The sequence below is a fragment of the Emys orbicularis genome, chromosome 20, assembly GCF_028017835.1.
Source record: "Emys orbicularis isolate rEmyOrb1 chromosome 20, rEmyOrb1.hap1, whole genome shotgun sequence".
NCBI lineage: Eukaryota > Metazoa > Chordata > Testudines > Emydidae > Emys > Emys orbicularis.
The window spans coordinates 4726260-4747822 of record NC_088702.1 but is presented as its reverse complement, the minus strand read 5'-3'; the positions used below and the strand labels follow the sequence as shown (position 1 = coordinate 4747822).

Here is a 21563-nt window from a genome sequence, read left to right as displayed (position 1 = left end):
TCTTCCTGCCTTCACTTTGGGATGGGAGAAATTCAAAGACTTGTTGACTGATCCAGTCATTCGAGCTGCCTATTGAGGGTGGCCTCCATCCAGGTCTGGGATTTAAACATAGGAATTGCCAGACTCAATCACACCCAAGGTCCTTCTAGTCCAGTATTCTTTCTCTTACAGCCCTTTCAAAATTGTTTATTGTCATAATTATGTCATCTCTGGATATTGAAATCCATATCAATGTCCAATCTCTTTCAGAGTCTTGGTATGTTTTTGGCCTTGTCAACTTCCTGTAGCACTGAGTTCCGCAGTCTAAATGATTTTTTATTGGTTTTGAATTTCCCACCTTTTGATTTCATTGCATTGAATTAAAGATTTGGGATTTCCTCTTTGAGCTTTAGCTCAATCCCAAAAAACATTCAGTGACTGAAGGTGTCTTCCATAGAATATGTTTTTAGAACCAAAATCCATCAGACTTAGTTACAAATTTGAAGTATGGTGGTGATTGGCCAGGAGGTACCTGAGGCTAGCGGGCTCTTTAATCTAGCAGATAAAGCCAGGACAAGAGTCAACAGTTGGAGGATGAAGTTAGAAGAAATCAGAGCAGAAACAAGGTGAAATTTTTAACTGTGTGGGTCGTTAATCATCAGAGCAGCTTGGAATTCTCTCTCATTTGGGTTGATTTCAATTGAGATGGGATGGTCTTTCTAAAAGCACCCGAGTGACTTAAGAGTCTCTCTCCCTTTTTCAAAAGTCACATTTGGGATTGAGAAGTCTAAAGCTCATTGATTTTCAACAACACTTCGATACACTCAAGACCCAGGCCCTCCAAGGTTTTTAAGCACCTGACTCCCATTGATTTAAGTGCTTTGTTCAACCCTAAAAGGACAAAGAAGGGAGCAAGTGCCCCAAAAGGGTCCCAAGAAAAAGAAAACCTTATAAATCACTCGCACCAAGGAAACGGAACCTTCTTACCCTGCACGTTGGGCAAGTCACACCCATGCTCTATGCCTCAGTTTCCCCTCTTGCTCTTTGTCAGTCCTGTCTATTTACACCTGTTCTACACATAGTTGTATAACTAAGCTGGTTAGGGATATGATTTTTGTTTTAAATCAATGTACTTATACGAGTACATGCCCCAATGTGGACACAGTTATATAAGGAAAAAGGTGCCTTATAACAGTACAGCTTCTTCCCCTGTAGCTATACCAATATAAAATACCTTGATATCACTATAGTTGTGTTCACACAAGTGAGGCTGTACTGGTTTCACTATACCAGGCTAGTTAAAGCAGGGCAAATTCTGTGCGTAGACAAGGCCTTAGGGGCATGTCTACACAGCCAAAAACCACCTACGGCAGCAGGTCTCAGAGCCTGGGTCAGCTCACTTGAGCTTGCAGGGCTCATGCTGTAGGCTAAAAATACCAGCATAGGCATCTAGACAGGCTGGATCCTGGGCTCTGAAACCTGGCGACGGGAGAGGGTCGTGAAACCCAGTCTCCAGCCCTAACCCAAATCTCTACCCTGCTCCTTTTAGCCTGAGGCGGTGGAGCTGGGCGCCGAGATGCGCTGCCATGGTTTTGGGGTATTTTTGCTGTGCAGTGTGTATGGTCCAGATCCTCAAAGGTAAGGAGACTTCTAATTTCCACTGAAATCAATGGCAGTCAGGTGTGTAGAGAGCGTTGAGGAGCTGTGTCCAAGCTCTGTGGGCCAGGGACTGGGACAAGCAGGGGTGAGACTTTTTACACACTTTCCTAAACTCCTTTTACCGTGGGAAACTGACCCGTTGCTCTGCCCCTAACCAATTCAGCGCTGCATCCAGATCCCCACTGACCATGTGACCCAGTCACCTTTCCACGGGGAGGGACCCGTCTCGCACCTGTTCCGGCTCCATGCGGGAAGAATGAGTCACCAGCCACGGTGTGTTAGAATAACATCACCCTCCTCGTCTCCACCCTGGCAGCGCCGGTGGGCGAAGCAGTTGGGGACTAGGATGACATCACCATTTGGCACTGAGTCACGGTGTAGGCAGATGGTGGCAAGGAAGGTGTGTGTGGGGGGGGGAAATAACACTTGGCTGCTCTATCAGCGTGATCGATGAAGGCAGAGTAAGCGCAGGCACTTAGTGCGTGGCCGAGGTGCGACTGCCTCTTCCACGCTCCGTTCGGAGGGTTATTTTTGTGTGTGGGCTCAGTGCGGAGTCATGCTAGCTAATAATAATATCCCACCTGGAGACAGTCATCTTCAGCTGGCAGGGCCCCGAAGTGCACCACAAACAACACCCGGCTCGGGATTGGCTGATGCACCGGGGATCGAACTGGTGACCTCCAGGGCTAAAAGCATGAGCTGAAGAGCCCCAGCTCTAAAGGGGGAGTTGTAATTACTGATATGCGCTGTGGCTCAGCATGGGGGGAGGGGATCTGTAACGCACACGCCCCTGGCGGTTACAATTGCTCCATCTGGCACTGAAATGCAGCCGCTTCTAGGGTGGAGCATGGCAGCTGTTTAAGAGCACACAGTAACATTGCACGGGGATTGTTTCACCCGATGCTGAAATGCAGCCACCTCTAGGGTGGAATGCACCAACTGTTTTGTTTTTTAAACAGCACTCAGCAACAGTCAGAGGTGAAAGACAATTAGGAGTCAAGTTCTCCTTTGTTTTAAGTGACTGTAGCCAAGGGAGCTTTGCCACTTTGAACCAGCTGAGCATCTCTTATACAGCCCCACTGTTAGTGAGCCAGGATGGGATGGGGCAGTTGCCTGATTTTCCTGGACCAGTCCAGAGCTATGGAGACATGTGAGGTTGGGAGCGAGCCATTTCCATGGGCTAGCAGATCACTGTCCCCTGCATGGAACAGCACAGGGGGAGTACCAGTTAGACAATGCAATTGCCTCTCCCCCCCCCCCCCCAATTCCCCTTGCCCAAGCAAAAGGCCTGACAACAGCTGTTCATGTGCCAGCCACCAGCTTGGCCAACCCTCCAACGCTGAAAGCACAAGCCCCTCTAGCTTCAGCTAGAGAGTCTGATTCAGCAGCTGGGCGACTAACAGCCCTCTCTCCTCTACAGCTTGGGTGTAGAGGAGGAAGCAGGTCATACTATACCCATTTGGCTACACTAGCATTTACATTCTGCCTGTCACATAACGGGCCTCCAGGTGGCTTCACAGGGTCATTGTTCCTATTACACAGATGGGGAAACTGAGGCACAGAGTGGGGCAGGGACATGCCCAAGGTCACCCAGGGAACGAGTGGCATAATTGGGAACAGCGCCTGCCCAGATTCCTCCTCTTCTGCCCTGTAGCCATTGGGGACACTCTGCCACCAGGGCTCGGTTCATGGCTGGCCCTCGCTGACTCTCACCTGGGTCTTTCCTTCCTGCGATGTGGGAATCTGGCTCTAGCGGCTCTGCGGGAAGATCACTCGTTCCCCTCCCTCCCATCCCCCCACTGTCCCCTCACCCTACGCTGAGCCACAGGGGGGGCCCCGTGCCCACCATCGAAGCAGACGGGAAGGGACTGGAGCCCAGCCTTCCCTCCAGCTGACATTGGCAGGGGGCAATCTCCCCCCTGGCACCCCCACCCTTCATATGTGGTGCTGCTGCTCCACCATGCTCCTGTCCTGCAGCCCCCCCTGCCAGTCCAATCTGGGGCCTCTCTTGAATAGCCGCTGCCCATCACACCAGGGTGGTTGGGGTTTTTTTTGCAATACAGGGAATCATGCACCGAGCGGCTGCGGCACAGATGAGATAAATGGTGCCATTTGCCCTAGCAGCCTAGATCCACAATCAAAGGCTCATTCGCTCCCCTGGGCCCTTCTTAGACAGGGGATAAAGGAGCAGCGATAATTGATTGATAATTGATTGGCGTTTAAAGCCACCTGTTGGATGGACAGGCACCCAATGTCACCCCCATAAACCAGCAAATAGCGCCACCTAGTGGCAGCAAGGGCATATAGCGACTTGATGCTTCCCTTCCCATTCACCCTCCCTTAACAGTTGATGGGGGTGACAAAGGACGGGTGTTCAGAGCCCTTTGGGAGCACGCTGCCCCTGGAGCTGAAATGCAGCCAGTTCTGGGGTGAAGCAAAGTTCACAGCCATCTGGGAAGTGCATGGCACATGCACATGAACGGCAGGTGGGGCAATGAGTCTCCAGGCCACTGCTTGTCACACCACGCCACCTCATGGGCAGCCTTAGCAGAGAGCGATGGAGGCTTGATTGTGGAGACTGCACACGGGGCCGCCAACTCGATGCTTTGCATAAAGCCCCAGCTGCTGGAGTCATGTGATTTACAGCAGAATGGCAGTTTTCCTTTAAACAAATAAAAACCATACATTTCCAGCCCTCCTGGCTGAGGAGTAAAGCTTGGCGACACGACCGGGCTGAGTATGAGCTAAAGGCTTGGAGACCAGCAGGCAAAAGACAGAGCATCCCAATAATCTTATTTTGTAAATGGATCTCACAATATTTTTGAGGCCAGCCACGTGATTTGTAAATGCCCGGGATCAATCCTATGAAGTCCCCCTCTTGCCCCGAGCCGGGTCTCTCCAGAACAACATGCTTTGCTCCTGGGGGCAGGGAGGGGGAGAGAGGGTTGCTTGCAAGGTGTTGCCCATACACCAATCCCCACAGAGTTTGCGATCTGGCATCCTTCACCACCCTTTTAAATAGGAAACTCAACTCCTCCTCCCCCAGATGGTTTATGCTGGGGAGTGTCCACACCATTGACCCCTGGAAGATAACAGCCTACTACCGCTGCCACTTAGGAGTTATCCCCTTGAGTAGGAGAGGCTCAGGCTTTTTAAATGCGGAAGGTCCCCGGGTTCTGACCCCACTGATGAGCCCGGTGGTGCAAGCTGAAGTCCCATGCCCCGTGACAGAGAGAGGGAGGCAACAGGGAAAGATGTTAGATATTTTATTTAAACCTTTTTTTTTTTTTTTTTTTTTTTAAATACACACATTCAACAAAAACCAAGACGCAGTCAAGAGCAGATGTTAAAAGGCTCCATGATATTTACACAGGTTGGGTGGTGGTGGGGTGGGGTGGGGCACGTTCAGAGCTGCACACAATCCAACCACAGCAGACAAAGGAGGGGGAAATAAGCCACCACCAGTTACCCCCCCCCCTTCCTGCTCATCATTGGCTGTGGCCCCAGCAGACAGGCTAATGACCATACAGCCTCAACAGCCCAAACTCCCTTCTCAGCCCAGGTCCCTCTGAGACAAGCACTGGGGAATCTTGCCCAGACCTTCTCCATTCTTGGCTCAACCAGGAATGAGTTTCCAAGACTGGATCCAGACAAGGGCATGCTTAAACTAACCAGCAGCCCCGGCTTGCCCTTGTCTACACGTAGGGCTGAGCATAGCTGCGGCCACACCAAAGGCTGAGTAGGGGCTAGTCTCCAGGTGGGCGGGATCACACCGGGCAATTTTAGTAGGATTGGTGCCGAAGAGAGCAAAGCTTTGGTTGCAGCAATGAAGTGACACCAGTTGACGATCCCGAGCCAGCAGCTACCCAGTTTAAAGCGGGGGCGGAAAGAGCATCAAGTTCTTCCTTTATCTTGAGTCCAAGGCTCTGCTAGGACAGCAAAGAACAGCGCCGGCTCTCCACTCCTTGCAGGAAACAGCCCCGCCTCTGGGGGGCGCTCTCGGCTCTCGGGGATGTGACGGAGACACTGAGCACCCACCGCGCTGGGTGAAGCCAATGGGAGTCGAGGCTCAGCCCCTCTGGAAATCCCGCGCTAGCCGGGGACCAAAACGGTCAGACGTGGGTGCCCGAAACGGAGGCACCGCAAACCACTAGTCACTCGCCACGTCAGTGCTCAGCCTGCGACAAAAGGCCAGGGATTCCAACCCCATTGATACTGGAGTAAATCCGGAGTTAACGCCGCCAGAACTCAAATCTAGCCAGACTCAGGAAGGACCAGAAAATCGTCAGCCAATCTGGGCTGGGCTCTTAGTGTGTCTCCCGAGGCGAGGCTCAGCCCCAGGGCTTTCAGCGGAGTCACTCTGGATTAAGATGGGTGTAACTGCACTCTGCGTCCAGCCACCTCACTGCAGACAGAAGGGCTCTCCCCAGTATCCTAATCAGACCTGTCTAGCGAGCCTACCTAGCAGCCACACCTGCGGGGTTGGGCCGTCGGGGCCCTTTGAGTCTTGTGTGAACCACACACACACGCACTAGGCGATCAGGGATCTTAAAGAGTTTTTTTGTTTTTGTTTTAAAAGGAGAGGCAGGGCCAAAGGGGAGATCCCCACAATGTGTCTTCTCCCATTAGAGTAGGCCCTATATAAACATACGTCCAATAGTGTGCGGGAAGAGAGGGACATGATACCAGAGGAAATGATGATCTCAAACCGATAACACCTGTCTCCCCAAGGAAACAGCTGTGGCCCAGTTAGGTTTACGTAGGAGTTACATTAAATACAACAGTCCATGGGTTGCAGGAGGGAACAAGAGACAGGGAAATGACAGGATCTTATATAACACATGCTCCGACACCCCCCCACACACACACCCAGGGAAGCAGCCCCGGCGGGGGACGACGGCAGGGGTCCGTCTGCCTCTGGTGCCTCCCGTCGGGATCATATGTTCTGGCAGCAGGGAGCCTGTTTCCCCCCCTGGTGAGTGGGCAGGACTTTGATAGGGTCAATGACCGTGCTGGACCCAAACTCCGGCTCCTGCTGCCCAGTCATCTGCCTCTGCGACACGATGCGGTAGATTTCTGCAGGTGGGAGAAAGAGCAAACCCAGGCGGTGAGGGGGGTTTGTGTGCATCCCTTCCCACCCTCCCCCCACAATACGGGCCGCGGTCCCCTCCCCACGGGAGCGAGGCGGCTGTGGGCCCCATACCTGCCAGGCTGCTGTGAAAGGCTGTCTCCACGTTGGTGGAGTCCAGGGCAGATGTCTCGATGAAGGACAGGCCGTTCTTCTCTGCAAGGAGAGAAAGCGGAGGGTTAAGACAGCTCCCTCCCCAAACCCCGCACTGCAGTAACCGGCTGCTAGCGTGACAAGCCACCCTGCCGGGGACCAAACCGGGGACCTCCCAAGCCAACAGTATGAGGCTGCTGCAGCATGAGCCAAAGCATCCTAGCAGGGGTATAACCAGTCATCTCCTCCACGGGGCAAAAGGGAGGGGGGACCTGTGATGCCCACTCACCAGGGGGCTGCCCTGCCATGTGCCTGTCTGCTCGATTCCCCCCCCCCCTCAACAGACCCCATCCACCCACCCCTGGGGGAAATTCCAGCTGACTCCTTTAACTGGCCTCTCTTAGAGGAACTGGTGCAACCCGCAGCCCAGCAGACCCCATTGCTCATTGGCCAGGTTGGGCTGGAGATGGGACCATCCCGCTGGCTCCCCAGCTGGGGTATTCCACCCCCCACCCCACCCCAGCCCCTGTAACATCTAGCTCTGCCTCTGCCCTGGACCCCGCCCCCAACTGTGACTGTCCAGAGCCCCCCTCCGGGTACCCAGCCACTGGACGGCAGTGCCCTACGAACACTCCATCCATCCACGTCCGCGATGCCGGGCACATCCTCGGGTGAATGAGGAGGTGCCCGCTGCTGATTTACATGGGGGGGAGGGGCTGGGGGTGAGCAATCCCCATCCCTCCCCCTTCTCCGGATGTCCTCTGCTAATTCGCCTCCATCTGCATTAGAGCAGCCCTGACCCCTCGCCTGGGCCGTCAGCCCCCGCCACACAACTGCCCCCCGACCCCCACTCACGCCGAGGAGCAGGGCTGGCCGGGCAGACCCAGAGGCTGGGGTTTGGGAGAGTCTCTAGGGTGAAATTGGCATGAAAAGCCACACAGGCCCCAGCTGAGCGGAGGGAGAATCTCCACCACTGGCGAGGGCCTATGACACATGGTTATGCAGTGCCAAGGCCACCCAGAGAAGGGCAGTGCGCTGGCTCGCTCGTGCGCCCCCAATGTTCGACAATATTGAAGAGGCAACACAAACCGTGTCAGGCTTCCCATGCACACCGGCCAGCTGCTACCCCCGAGTATCACCCTCACCATTTAGCCTGGCCCCACTGAACCCCAGCCCTGTTCCCTCCCGGGATGCCAGCCCTGTCTCCCCAGGCGGGCCCTGCTCTGGGTTCGATCCGGTGGGTAAAGCAAAGAGAAACAGGAGGGAATTCCGGCGCTGTTCTCCCTGCAGCTCCCGGAGCGGGGGAGCCGGGCCCGTACCTGCAAAGCTCTTGGCCTCGTCGGTGGGCACGGCACGGAGATGCCGCAGGTCGCTCTTGTTGCCCACCAGCATGATGACGATGTTGGCGTCGGCGTGGTCCTGCAGCTCCTTCAGCCAGCGCTCAGCATTCTCGTAGGTCAGGTACTTGGCGATGTCGTAGACCAGGAGGGCACCCACTGCCCCCCGGTAATAGCTGGGTGGGAGAAAGAGCATTGGTGTGGTCACGGGCTAGGCAGGAGGCACAGGGTGCCGGAGTGGAGCAGGTCAACCTGGATCCAGCTCAGAGCAGCACGGACAGGGGTTCGTTCCAGCTTCATACGGGGAGCTGCTGTGCTGTGAGAACAGTGGGAGACTGGGAGTCAAGACTCCTGGGTTCTATTCTCAGCTCTGGGGAGGGGAGTAGTGCCTAGTGGGTAGAGATCGGGGGGACTGGGGACTCCTGGGTTCTATTACCAGCTGTGCCCAAGGTGACATACCAAGCTGTGCCTCAGTGCACAATTAGCCTGTGTGACTCACTGCCACAGGATATCACTGGGGCCTTGTAACAGGCTGCTTTTCCCCTTTAAGGGTTATCACACACAGGTGCCAGGGAAGGGAGCAAGTGATTATAAAATGCCAGCGAGTGGCTCAGTTGTAGAGGAACTGCAGAGGAGACACAAGCAGCTGTATTGAAAGGGAGGGAGTGTCTTTTCAGCACAGAGAGCCAAGGGGGGCCGGGATCTGTGGCCCAAGAAGCAGCAGGTGCTGGCTGTTCTCCGAGACAGCATCCTGGACTATCTGAACCTTCGCTCCCATCCAGCCCGTCAGTTTCTATGTTACTGTGTGCTGCTAGGCAGCTGCCGTGTTCCACCCCAGAAGTGGCTGCATTCTGAAGGGATGTACTGCCCATGCAACCCAGGCTCTAGGGTGAAATGCTACTACTCACGCCGAGGTGATGGCGCGGTAACGCTCTTGGCCTGCCGTGTCCCAGATCTGAGCCTTCACGGTCTTGTTGTCCACCTGGATGCTCCGGGTGGCGAACTCCACCCCGATGGTGCTCTTGCTCTCCAGGTTGAACTCATTGCGGGTGAAGCGTGAGAGGAGGTTGCTCTTCCCTACGCCGGAGTCCCCGATCAGCACCACTGAGAGGCACAAAGCGCAAGGTTAACGGCGGCCTACGGCACAAGGGTGCTTGCAATCTTCAACTCTCACCTGGCATCAGCTGATGCAGAGCGAATATTGTCTCCATTCTGCAGCTGGGGAAACTGAGGCACAGAGCAGCAATTTGGAGCACACTCTCAGGGCCTAGTCTACCCTGGCATTGGCCCTGAGCAGCTACACCAGCACAAACCCTTCCTGTAGGTTTTGCACCAATGCATACAGTAGTGGGCAGCAGCTTTGCCCGTCTACACTAGGGGCTCCAGCCGCGTGGCTGTCCTGCTGCAGTCGGGCCTCACGTTAGCACGAAAGCCGGATTAGCACCAAGCGTTCTCCGTTTCGTGGCCCGGTGCCATTGAACCCAGCTCTGACTCATGCTGGGTTTTGGCCCCCGGAGCAGCCTGGTGGTGGAAAGCCATGGCCCCCAGTGCACCCTTGTCAAGGAGCAGCCCACAGTCAGACCCTCGATCTTACCCTAATGTGTCCCCGTTTGCTGCTGCTGTCAGGGAGCGTGTGGCCGGGATCAAGGGGAGAGGCGACAGTTTCAGCAGTTGGGTCGTAAGGGACGAGGACAAGGGATCATTTAGTGGAAGCAGCAGCAGGGACTTGGTAAGGCAAGGCTGACTCTTGCCTGAATCCAGCCCACCCCAGAATAATCTCAAATAGCCCTGAGCAGGCGCCGACCCCTTTGACTCCATCAGCCAAGCCTACTTTGGTCAGTAGTTTTGTAATAGCCACATTAGATCATTTTTAGACAACAAATACTGCGCCTTGCCAGGGGTCAGACTATCCATGTTTCTCAAGGACCAGTCCGCGGACCGGTGCCGGTCCCCGAGAGCTCCCTGACACAGCTTAGAAAGGCAGCAAGCCGGTTCCTGGTATCGGAAAGGTTGAGGAACAATGGACTAGATGACCCTTTGTGGTACCTTCTAACCCTCTGGTTCTATGATTCTATCCCAGAGCAGGGGTGGGGGAGAAGCGGCCCCCGTTCTCGGACATTGGAACCAAACACCACAGACACTCAACAGGCTTTAAACAGGTCTCAGGAAAATTCCTGCCAGAGCTGGAGAGATTGCAAAGGTTTCAATCTTCTGCCTCCTCCTCCCCCAATAAGACACACCCAAAGCAAGAAGTTGGCACCTGATGCAAATTTTGAGCCAGGGTTTGGGGTGGATGGAATTTGATGGAGAACTATAAGCAGCAAGAGGGGGCTTGTGGCGAAGACACTGGGCTGGTCTTTGGAAGACGTGGGTTCCATTCCCACCCTCTGCCACTGACTCCGTGCGTGACCTTGGGTGAGTCACCTGGTCTCCCTGGGTCAGGTTCTGATTTATACCACAGAGCAGCGTGAAAGGGCCTTATTGCAACTGGCCGTGTACTGTCACTTCACCCTGATGTGTAACTCCAACATTCTGATCTGGAGCAGCTACCATCTGGAGCGCTGGTGGAATGAGTTGGCTGGGTCTCAGTTCTTTCCAGACAAGCATCAGAAACTGCTGCTATCAATGGCATATACACTCCCTGCCTGAAAAGCTTACAATCTAAACAGACAAGACAGATGGGGAAACTGAAGCACACAGTAGAACGGACTTCCCCAGGGTCAGAGCCCAGACTAGAACCCAGGTCCCCTGAGTCCTAGTTGTGTTCTAGCCACTAGGCCACACTGCTTCTTGAAGACAAAGGCCTCTCTTGCCACAGAGAATAGTGGCCTACTACTGCTGCCAGCTAATGGAGTTGCTCCTTCATCTCAATTAGCAGAGAGGCCTCCGCACTTGGTGCTGAACGTCCAGAGGGTGGGTTAGAAAAAGCATTTCCTATGAGTCCCAGCTTAGCCCTGTTCCGGGAGAACCCATGCATTAAAATGCCTCAGTTAAACAAAAAGTGGTGCCATGGGTTTTCTCTCTGTGGTTTCCACATCAAGTTTGTTCCGTTTATGACTCAGCAGAGAATGATTTTCCCCAACCACCGGCTTTGCAAACCCAGCTTGGGAGCGGAGACACAAAACTGCTCTGTCTCCCCCATAAACCAATGCTCCAAGGCAAAGGGGTGTGTGAGAGTGTGTGTGTGTGTGTGTAATTAAACCCAAAGGGGGTGAATTCCAAACCAATGAAAGGAAAATACTTTTCTCCACACATACCTACAAGAGTTCTGTGAGCTCCGAGCAGGGTTAAACAAGGATTCAACATTTATACAGAGGGTTAGACAGGAAGACCCAGAGTTAGAAGATTGAAAACTTTGGAAAGGCCAGAAAGCTGAGAACTGTGAATCAAGTTCTAGCTAATGGATGGTGGGAGGGGGGGGATATCACCAGAAGCAGATTACAGCCATGGCAGAAATTCTTGCACTTCTCTCTGGTACTGGCCACAGGACAGTCTCGAAAATGGTTCTCTGGCTCCCGTTCTCTGAGCACCTCACAATCTCTAATGTATTTCTCCTTAAACCCCCTTGAGAGGCAGGGCAGTGCTATTATCCCCATTATATGGATGGGGAAACTGAGGCACAGAGCAAGAACAAGTGACGTGCCCAGGGTCAGACAACTGTGGCAAAGTAGGGAATTGAATGCTGCTCTCCCAAGTCCCAGGCTAACGCCCTAACTACCACACCGTCCTTCCTCACTAGTCTAATCCACTATAAATTACTACGTCCCAAAAAAACCCATTTCAGGCTCCCATTTATCCCCAGAAGTGCCAAGGTAGGTGACTGCTTGTTTGCCGTGTCAGAAGACCAGACTCTAAGCCACAGGGAACAGCGAGAACGTTTCATAAAAATTACAGGGCCAGGGCGTGGGGAATCGCTTGACTGCAAGTGAACGGCAGCAATCTATGAAACCTATTGTCGTGTGAAATGAGTCGCTGTTATTAGCAAGGTCGTTTGGAAGGCATGGAAGCATCATTAATGATTGCAATATTTTTTAAAAGGTAGGACGTAACCGGGAGGGGCTGGACTTTGGAAATCCAGAATCAAAAGTCACCTGGTGTTAGGAGGCCAGAGAGGTGGCTGGTTTCTCGGCATATCAGGAGTGAGAATTGTACCTGGTATGACGGCATCAGGCAGCAAAAATACAGACACAAGGGCCTGATTCTTAATCATGTTAAGGCCCCTTTGCACAGCTCTGGCATTGCTCATTCACCGTGGGGGCCATTCACATCACTGGCAGCATAAAGGGACTTTAAAGTAAGAATCAGACCTCTAGATATCACCACCTAGCTCTCATCCAGCACGCAAAGGAGGGCAGTATCACTATCCCCATTGTACAGCTGGGGAAACTGAGGCACAGAGGGAGCTGTGACCTGCCTGTGGTCACCCAGGAGGTCAGCGGTAGAATTGGGAATAGAACCCATATAACTCGTAGTCTTCTGAATCCCAATCCAATGCTTTATCTGCTAGGCCAGGCTGGCTCCCTTAAGGAGAATAAGGAGTCACCTGAATATTTCACACTGCCTGCATGGCCTGGAATTCAGAAGGCCTTTCTTTCTGTTCTCAGCTTTGCCACCAGCTGGGTGATCTCAGGCAAGTCCCTTTCTCCCATGGCTTGGAACAGAGCTGCCCAGAAAACAGATTTTCCATCCCGCAAAAAAATTCAAGACTTGGGGGGGGGGGAGGGGTTGTCCTTCCTGATTGAGAAGAAAGAAAATGTCGGACATGTTTCTGGCAAAACAAAATTCCAAACACAATTTTGTTTCGGGTCAATTTCATCGCGCTAACCGTGAAATATTTTCATTTGATTGTGACCCTTGGCACTAAAAACGTACAAAAGCACATTTCAAAATGAAAAGTGCTTTTGAAACGATAAATCCCAAACTTGTCATGCTGATAGCTGGACATTTAGACATTTTCAACATGCCCTTTATAAAAATAATTGTCCAAGTTGATCGGATTTTGCCAAAACTTTCTGGTTTTGTTGAAACTGCATTTTCCAAGGGAAAACTGTTTCGAGGAAAGTTTTCCCACGAGCTGTATCCAGGAAGTGATGAAGCCAGCCCTTCAGAAGAGCGCACACAGTCACTCCAGAAATGAAGACACTACAGGAATAAACCGGATTCAGTGAGCCCTGGCAGGCCTCTTTGGGATTTGCCAATCAGCATTCATCAACAGGAACGTATCACTTCCCCTTGCTTAACCGCAGGGCTTCCTCCAGTTGCTGGTACTGCTAGTGTAACAGGTGATTCTGCCAAAGGAAGTAATGCCCACGCCTTTCCTCTCTGCCTACTTGAAAGCCTGAACTGATGGCTTTCTCCCCATGCTACAGGTGGGTCAAGTTGAGGAACGGAGAGGTGACGTGACCGACCTGGGACAGCAGACATCAGACCCCACTATACATACCCTCAGTAAGAGAGTCCCTGCCTCTGAGAGCTTACAGTTTAAATAGACAGGCAAAGGGTGTGGGTAAACTGAGGCACAGACAGGGGACATGACTTGCCCAGCATCACCCAGCTGGTCAGTGTCAGAGGCAGGAATCCAATTCTCTCCTCAGCTACACACCGCAGGGAAAGGCATTACAGTAGCAGTGTAGATGTGGGAGGTGCTGCTTGGGTGTGTACAGAGCTGAGTAGGACGTATACCCTCGGGGTTCAAGTGTGTAAGGCACTCTAGTGTGCGCACCCAAGCCGTCCCTCAGCATCTACATGGCTATTTATACCCAGGCTAGCCGGGCCTGCAATGTCCCTACTCACACGCCAATGTAAGTGTAGACGCGCCCTCAGACACACAGGACTTGGGATCGAGTTGGTTTTCCCCATGAATTAGCTATTCGGTGTCTTCTGCCCAGATGGACTGCCATATAGGGTGCTTCTGCGGTTCCCATCACCATAGCAACTGAGCAGGAGTGCCCCCAGAAATATTTCACATGGCCCAGGGCTCCCCGCCCCCTTCTCCCCGCCAGCCTCCCCGTGCTTGTAGCCACTCCGGAGGTTGACGTGACGTGTATACGGCTGCGGGCGCCATTGCAGGGGAGTAACTTGCAACTGAGCATCCCCTGGGAAGGAGGGAAGTCATTTCCTCCCCCATTGGACAGATCAAAGAGGTTGATTGTGAGATCTCTGGACATCTGAGAAGAAGGGGGAGTCTCCTACCACGCATAGCAGCTGCCCTCCAATACAGTGACAATTTCTCACAAGGCAGCACACCTGAAGGATACTGGGATGCCTACCCACAATGCAACATGTTTAGGCCAAGGCGAGCCTGATGCTATGAGGATGCAACCCAGTGAGAACCCCCAAAATAGCTGTGCCGATGGCCAACAAAACTATTCTCCAGGACAACTGTCTAGTGCAGACCCGGCCTGTGCAACTTGACACACATGGAGCCCACGACACAGCAGGGAATAACTGACCCTCGACCTTCCTAGTGTTAGTGTCTTAACCCCCCAGCCATCCTTCCTGTCCTTGCAAGCCTCTCTAACCATCGCTTCCCCAAAATCATACCCATTTCGCTAGCTGTTTTCTTGGGTACGCTCTGGCCCAAGGAGAGGTGGAACAGCGACCCAGCGTCTTGCCTGTTTCTTTCCGATGATTGTCCAGGTTTCACACATCTCTTAAGTACTGAACGACTCAGAGCTCCACGCTAGGGTTCGTTTGCCGTATAAGAAGTGCTCGGATCTAACTCTCCTTGTTTGTCTCTAGCCCACAGAGGAGTAATGGGGATTGACGCTGCCGTAATTTGTCACCGCCTAAATTCCTATCTGGTGACGGGAAAAGGTGTCACCGTGGTAAAACCTCAGAAGATTGGGTGGGGAAAAGGAGAAAGCTACAGGTCTGAATTCTCACTTACGGTCAGGTCTGGTCTGCACCAGGCTTTTTACCAGCATAATTCTGTTGGTCGGGGGCCTGTAGGAGTGACGCTTGACAGACACAGCTGTGCTGGCAGAAGGCCCTACCGTAGATACAGTTATACCTGCAAAACTGTGCTTTTACCAGTACACCTTGGTCTGCTGTGTGTGTGTGTGTATTTGGGATGGAGCGGGGAAGAAGTGCAGCTGGAATAAGCAATGCTGGTATAAATTGCATCCATCTATGAGGACTTTGCCAGTATGGAGTGTAACTAAGAACTCAGGTCACGGGCTTTGTACCTTTGGATACATTGTGAGAAACAATGACTCTTACTCTGCACTTCTCTAGCCACCGTTCATGCAGAAAGCATCTTACAACCGCATGAGACACAACACCCCTGGGGAGTTGCACCTGTTTCCCAGGTGGGGAAACTGAGGCACTAATGCAACTTGCCCAAGGTCACGCAGCAAGTCAGTGGCAGAGCTGGGAAGAGAATCCAGCAGGCCTGTGGTCTCTCTGCTCAAGGTCCCCACGCTGCTTGCCTGCAGTAGCAGAGGAGAGAGGCGAGAAGGCAGGATATAGGGGAAGAGTGAAGAGACTGAAAGGGGCGCGCAAGTGTGATTTAACAGAATATGGCTGCAAGGGAAGAGCTCTGGAGCACATTAGCTCATCGTCCTCAGAGGTGAGGTGTGAGCAGTGGGCAGGGAGCCAGGAACTCAGAGCTGTAATCCCAGCACTGACACCCACATGATTGCAGGATCCTGGCCTCTGTGCCTCTATTTCCCCATTGGTGAGCCAGGGACGATGACTCTGACCCCCAATCACAGCACGGGTTTAATTCATATTTGCAAAGTCATCTGAAATCAGAAAGGCCGATGTCAGTACCGTGAGTTAGTACGTAGCAAATGCTGTTATTAATATGACAAGCTTGTGAGTCCAGAAGGAATCGAAAATAGCCTGCAAGTCACCTAGGAACTATGGTAAGCCCCAAGCTGTTCACATGGCCGTTTGGAACATCACAGCAACTGTGGGAATAGACTCAGATCCCCTGGCACCTAAATCGAGGCCCTGCCGTCTGAGTTAAAGGAGAGTCGCCACTAGGTGTTAGCAGTATAGGGTCTATGACCTACAGCAGAGCAGTTCTGATTCCACCCAACACACAGAGCACATGAAGAAGTGAAAGCACTGCAAAGCAGGCTACACATGAAAAGGGCATGTGGTCTAGGGAAGGCTTCCTAGCCTTGAAAATAAGCAGTTATAGGTTGAAGTCCCATTTGATTATTTATAGAAAGGGGTAAAAATCCTCTGGCTGGTGCTTCGCAGGAGACCAGAATAGTCCTTTCTGGCCTTAACATCTGTGCAATCAGATTTAAATAACTTCCATTCTGCTGCCACCTTGCAAACCTGCGCAGAATTCACCCTGCCTTAACCTTCTCTCGGCAGTGCCTTTTGCACTGAATAGCCCATGTCCTTCAAAGCCTCAGTAGCGGGCACCGTGGATATCCTGGAGACTCCACTGGAGAGAACAATGGATACAGCCTTGAGCTTACAGGAGCACCAGGGAAGAAGTGGAGACTGAGAAGGGTCGGAAGAAAGACTGAATTCACAGCCCCTTTGCATGGCCAGAGCAATATAAGAACGGCCATACTGGATCAGACCAATGGTCCATCTAGTCCAGTACCCTGGGTCAAACAGTGGCCAGTACCAGAGCTTCAGGGGGAGTGTACAGAACAGGGCAAATTTGGAGAGATCCACCCCGTCTTCCCCTCCCAGTTTCTGGCCGTCAGAGGTTTAGAGTGGCTGGAGCATGGGATTGCGTCCCTGATCCTCTTGGCTAATATCTTTTTAACTTATCTAGTTCTTTTTTGAACCCAGTTATGCTTTTGGGCATTACAATGTCCCATGGCAACGAGGTTAATTGTGCGTTGTGTGAAAAAGGACTTCCTCCTGTTTGTATTAAACCTGCTGCCTATTAATTTCCTCAATGAAAAACAGCCATAATTTGGGGAGAATGGGCCCAATTCTGATCTCACAGACACTGATTTTAAAGGGTTGCAACTCCACTGATTGTAATGGAGTTATTCTCGATCACCATGGGGGTAACCGAGCTCGGACTCAGGCCTGATGTTTCCTGCATGTGTAGCAACCTGCACGGAACTTGGAGGGAGGAGCAGAGGCTGCAGGAGGGAAGAGTTTGGAGGAGGCACCTGGAAGTCAGTCTGTGTGCACATGGCTGGAATGCTAGCTGCAGCATTTGCATGAACAGCTCTCTTAAGAAACAGTTTTAGAAACCTGGAGGCCTCTCATGTGTGTGGTACATGAAACAATGGAGATTTAGGGCCTTATTCTCATTTATATTCAGGCCCCATTTACAATCCTCTGGCAGCATAAAGGAGCCTTCAAGAGAGTGGTGAGGATAGTTGTACATTAAGGCCCCTAGAGAGGAAGGATGTCCCAGCAGTTAAGGTGCAAGCTAGGACCTGAGAGAGCTGGGCTCAATTCCCTGCTCTTCCACTGACTCTGCGGGTAGCCTTAGCCCCTCTGTGCTTCTGTTCTCCCTGGGGCACAATGGGGATAAAAGCTCTGCCCTGCCTCACAGAGATGTTGTGAGGATAAATACCTTGAAGATGGTGAGATGCTCCAATATTACGGGGATGGGGCCAGTTACGTATCTTAGCACCTGTTGCCAGAGGGGTGTCAAGGAGAATCAGGCCATAGACCTTGCCCACACCCAGGCTTAACTAAAGATGGGGCTGTTTTAAAGTCAACTAGTGAAAACCCTGGTTTATAGCAATTTAGCTCAAGTCGATTTCTTGCCTGTGAAGCTATCACATGCTGCCGCTTCCAACTGACCAGGAACCCCCCTCAAATCCCCTTTACCTTCAATGGGCTGGCAGCTACAGAAGGCGGGCACCCCCAACTCTTTCACTAGCGAGTGGGGTGAAGTTTGAGTTCCATTGGATTCGTATGTTTCGGGTACTGCAAATAGCCCAGGGTTTTCAATGCCTGATCTGCCACAATCAGGGTGCATGGAAGCCATGAAATGCTTGAATTAAGTGAAAATGAGCTGGGAAGGAGGCTCTCTTCATCAAAGCACCGATTCTCTGCCACCCGCTCTCTTATCATTTGCACCAGTGCGAAATGCTACCATGCCGGAATGGAAGCATTTTGCCTCAGTGTAAAGTGACTCCATGTGTAGGCGCCGGGCAATGGAGATTCAGGCCCAGGTCTCACCCCGCACCTTTAGGTCAGTTTCCCCATTGCCCGAAAGAGCTCTGCACAAGAGACAGGTGTGTCCGGGAGGGAGCCAGGCAAGGAGCTGCTGGTTTTATAGGAAACCACCTGAAAGGCACAAACGGCTTGAGCCGTTTATAGCCTTTCAGAGAAGTGCTTGGAAAGGGAAGTGACTCATCAGGAGCAGAGCATGATGACTTCATGCATCCTGGGCTTGATTCATCAGTAGATGATATCTTGCCAGTCCAGCCTCTCCTTGCTTCCAAACCCTTTCTGTGTCCTAATTCACCTGTGGCCGGCTACCGCTAGATGGTTGCTAAACGGCCCCATGGCAGGCACTCGGAACGTCATGGCAACGACGGGGATAGAACCCAGGTCCTCTAGCACAAGAGCCTGTCACCTGAGCAACAGGAGAATCCCCATCAGCTGGCAGCAGTAAATGGCCTATGACACACAGTGGAGCAGTGCTGGTTCCATCCAGCAAAGGACAGTGGCACGGGGGGAGGGATAGCTCAGTGGTTTGAGCATTGGCCTGCTAAACCCAGGGTTGTGAGTTCAACACCTTGAGGGGGGCCATTTAGGGATGGGGGGGAAGTCTGTCAGTGACAGTACTTGGTCCTGCTAGTGAAGGCAGGGGACTGGACTTGATGACCTTTCAAGGTCCCTTCCAGCTCTATGAGATAGGAATATCTCCATATAGTATAGTAGTATACATGCAATATCATGATAATATGTTGAAAAATCTATGTTCAAAGCATTTTAAGTCCCCATAGCCTTTGCTGGAACTTAAAGAGAGAAGTGCGTTGGAGGTCAGAGACACACGCAGCTAGTGCCTGGTATCCACGGGTCTCAAAGCACTTTGCAAACATTAGCACATTAACCTTTGCATCCCCCACCGCGAGAGGTCAGTATTATTCCCATTGCGCACACGGGGAAACTGAGGCACAGAGCATTGCTGGGACTTGCCCAAGTCACCCAGCGACTGGGTGTAGAGCTGGGAGTAGTAGAACCCAGGAGTCCTGACTCACAGCCCTGTGCTCCAGCCACAAGCCCCTCCCCTTCCCAATTGCAGCAGAGGTAGTGACATCACTTGTTTCAATATTACTCACTTAAAGAAACCAGGATCACCTCTGTGCTTTGTGCACCAGGTCAGCTCAGAACAGGCTGCTGAAACCTGCCGGGGCAGGCAGATACCAAGGGGATGGGCACTGCTCAGACACCGGGGCTGTGTGGTGCAGGAGGAGGTTTACGCGGCAGAACTGTGAGGCTGCATTGAGCTGACTGGGCTAGCAAGGGGGTTTCCCCTCATCACAGCCCAGCTGGGGCATCCCCCCCACTGATTTTCCCTCAACCCTTTCACACACACACACACACACACACACACACACACACACACACACACACACACTATCTGCACCCCACACCCAGGCCAGTAATCAAGGCAGGGTTGCCAGTCCAGGTGGAGCCAGAGAGAACCACAGGGGCTGTCAGTGTCCAGCAGCCTCCACAAAGTAACCCACCCACCCGCCCTGCTAGGACGCTCTCTAGGTCAGGGCATCTTTCCATTATAGATTTGTACATGTACCTAGCACACCCTGATCAGGCCGCTAGGCACTACCCCCCCCCAGACAACCACCACCACCAATGCCCATCACTTCCCCCCACTGACCCCCTGCAATGCACCTGGCCGTAAAGGACTCTTGCCTCAGTGAGCAGCCCTCTTCCCATCCCCCAGCATCCGAGCAGGTGCCATAAAGTCAAGGGGATGCCCTCCCCTCCCCCCCGATTCTGGATTCAGAGCAACCCACGCAGGCGGCTTTTTTCAAGTGGGATCATGGATGATGATTATTTGCATTGCAGTAGCACCAGGAAACCCCCGTCTTGGCCCAAGATCCCACGGTGCCAGGTGCTGTACAAATACAGAACAAAACGACACCCCCTGCCCCGCAGAGCTTGCAATCTAAACATGGGCCATGGAAGGGGGATGGGGAAGACAGAGTTGGACCAGCAAGATCCCATGGGGAGCTGAGCCAGGGGGCTCTGGTTCCGGGCCATCTCCGGGTGGAGGAGAGAGCAGCTGAGATTGGTAATAACTCATCTCCCAGCCCAGGCTGGGCAGGTGCCTCCCAGGGATGGAAGCAGCGAAGCCCGGTTGCAAAGGAAGCCCAAGGAGGAAAGTTACCTTTGAAAAGATAATCATACTCATCGTCCTTGCCACGCATCCTGCCGCCCGCTCCCTAGGTGAGGCGTTCTCCCCGTGCACACCTGGGCTCTGGTCCCCCTGACCCCAGACTCTGGCAAAGCTGATCTCAGCACTCTGGGATTTCCTGGGCTGGGCCAGTGACCCCCCTAGGGCAGGCCTCACCAAGCCTTCCCTGCACGCCCATTGGCCTGCTGCTCTCCGCCTCTCCTGCTCTGACTGGCTGGTGGGGCTGTTCCTCACTGGCCAGGCCGGCAAGGCACTCACCTGGCACAGGTATGCGGGGTGGGGCTTGCATGATTTTTTTTTAAAGGAGCCGTGTCTCTTTTTCCCTCTCTCTCTTGGGTGTGATGGGAGAGGGTCAGGAGGCAGATGAATGGGATGGGCGGAGCAGAGAGGCTGGCTCTCTCCCCTAGCTGGCAGCCTCTTTGAGGGAGAACTTGTAAAGCACACCCAGTGCCTGTCATATTCCTTTAACTCTTTGTCTTGAACACGCAGTCACACATGGGGGGGGGGAGATGGGGTGAGGGGGCTTTTGTGTGACTATGTTAATAAAATGATCTGCCTGGCATGTGTATATGTGTGCACCACTGCCTCTGCTGGATGGAATCAGAACTGCTGTTCTGTGTGTCATAGACCCTTCACTGCCCGTGGCTCTTGAGCTAGGAGGATCTTTGTTCTAGCCGCGATGGAGCAGCAGAGGTCAGCTGCCCCCTCCAAATGCACATGTGTTTGCTCAGACATGTGCATACCCATTCTCACTTGCACACTCATGTGCAGGCACATACACATTTATTCATAGAATCATAGGGTTAGAAGGGACCGCAAAGGTCATCTAGTCTAACCCTCGGCCAAGATGCAGGATTTGTGTGTTCACTTGCACACTCACTCTCATGTTCACTCACTTGCACACTTGTGTGAATGCACACACACTTGCTTTGCACAGTTGTGCAGGTGCACCTGCACTCGCTTGCACTCTGCAGATGCACACTCACACTTGCACACTCGTGCATGCACACACTCGTGTACACTCATGCTCACACTC

The 21563-nt window shown here is 52.8% G+C and overlaps 1 protein-coding gene across 1 annotated transcript; it reads right to left on the bottom strand.

Annotated features, from left to right (window-relative positions):
• Positions 1–6574: 6574 nt before the first annotated feature.
• Positions 6575–20540, bottom strand: LOC135892610 (ras-related protein Rab-11A-like). The gene is made up of 5 exons (XM_065420408.1): positions 20501–20540; positions 9105–9300; positions 8179–8372; positions 6842–6922; positions 6575–6714 (listed from the first exon to the last, which is right to left on the bottom strand). Exons 1-5 carry the CDS (start codon positions 20538–20540, stop codon positions 6575–6577), a joined length of 651 nt encoding a protein of 216 aa, XP_065276480.1.
• Between the last annotated feature and the right edge of the window lie 1023 nt (positions 20541–21563).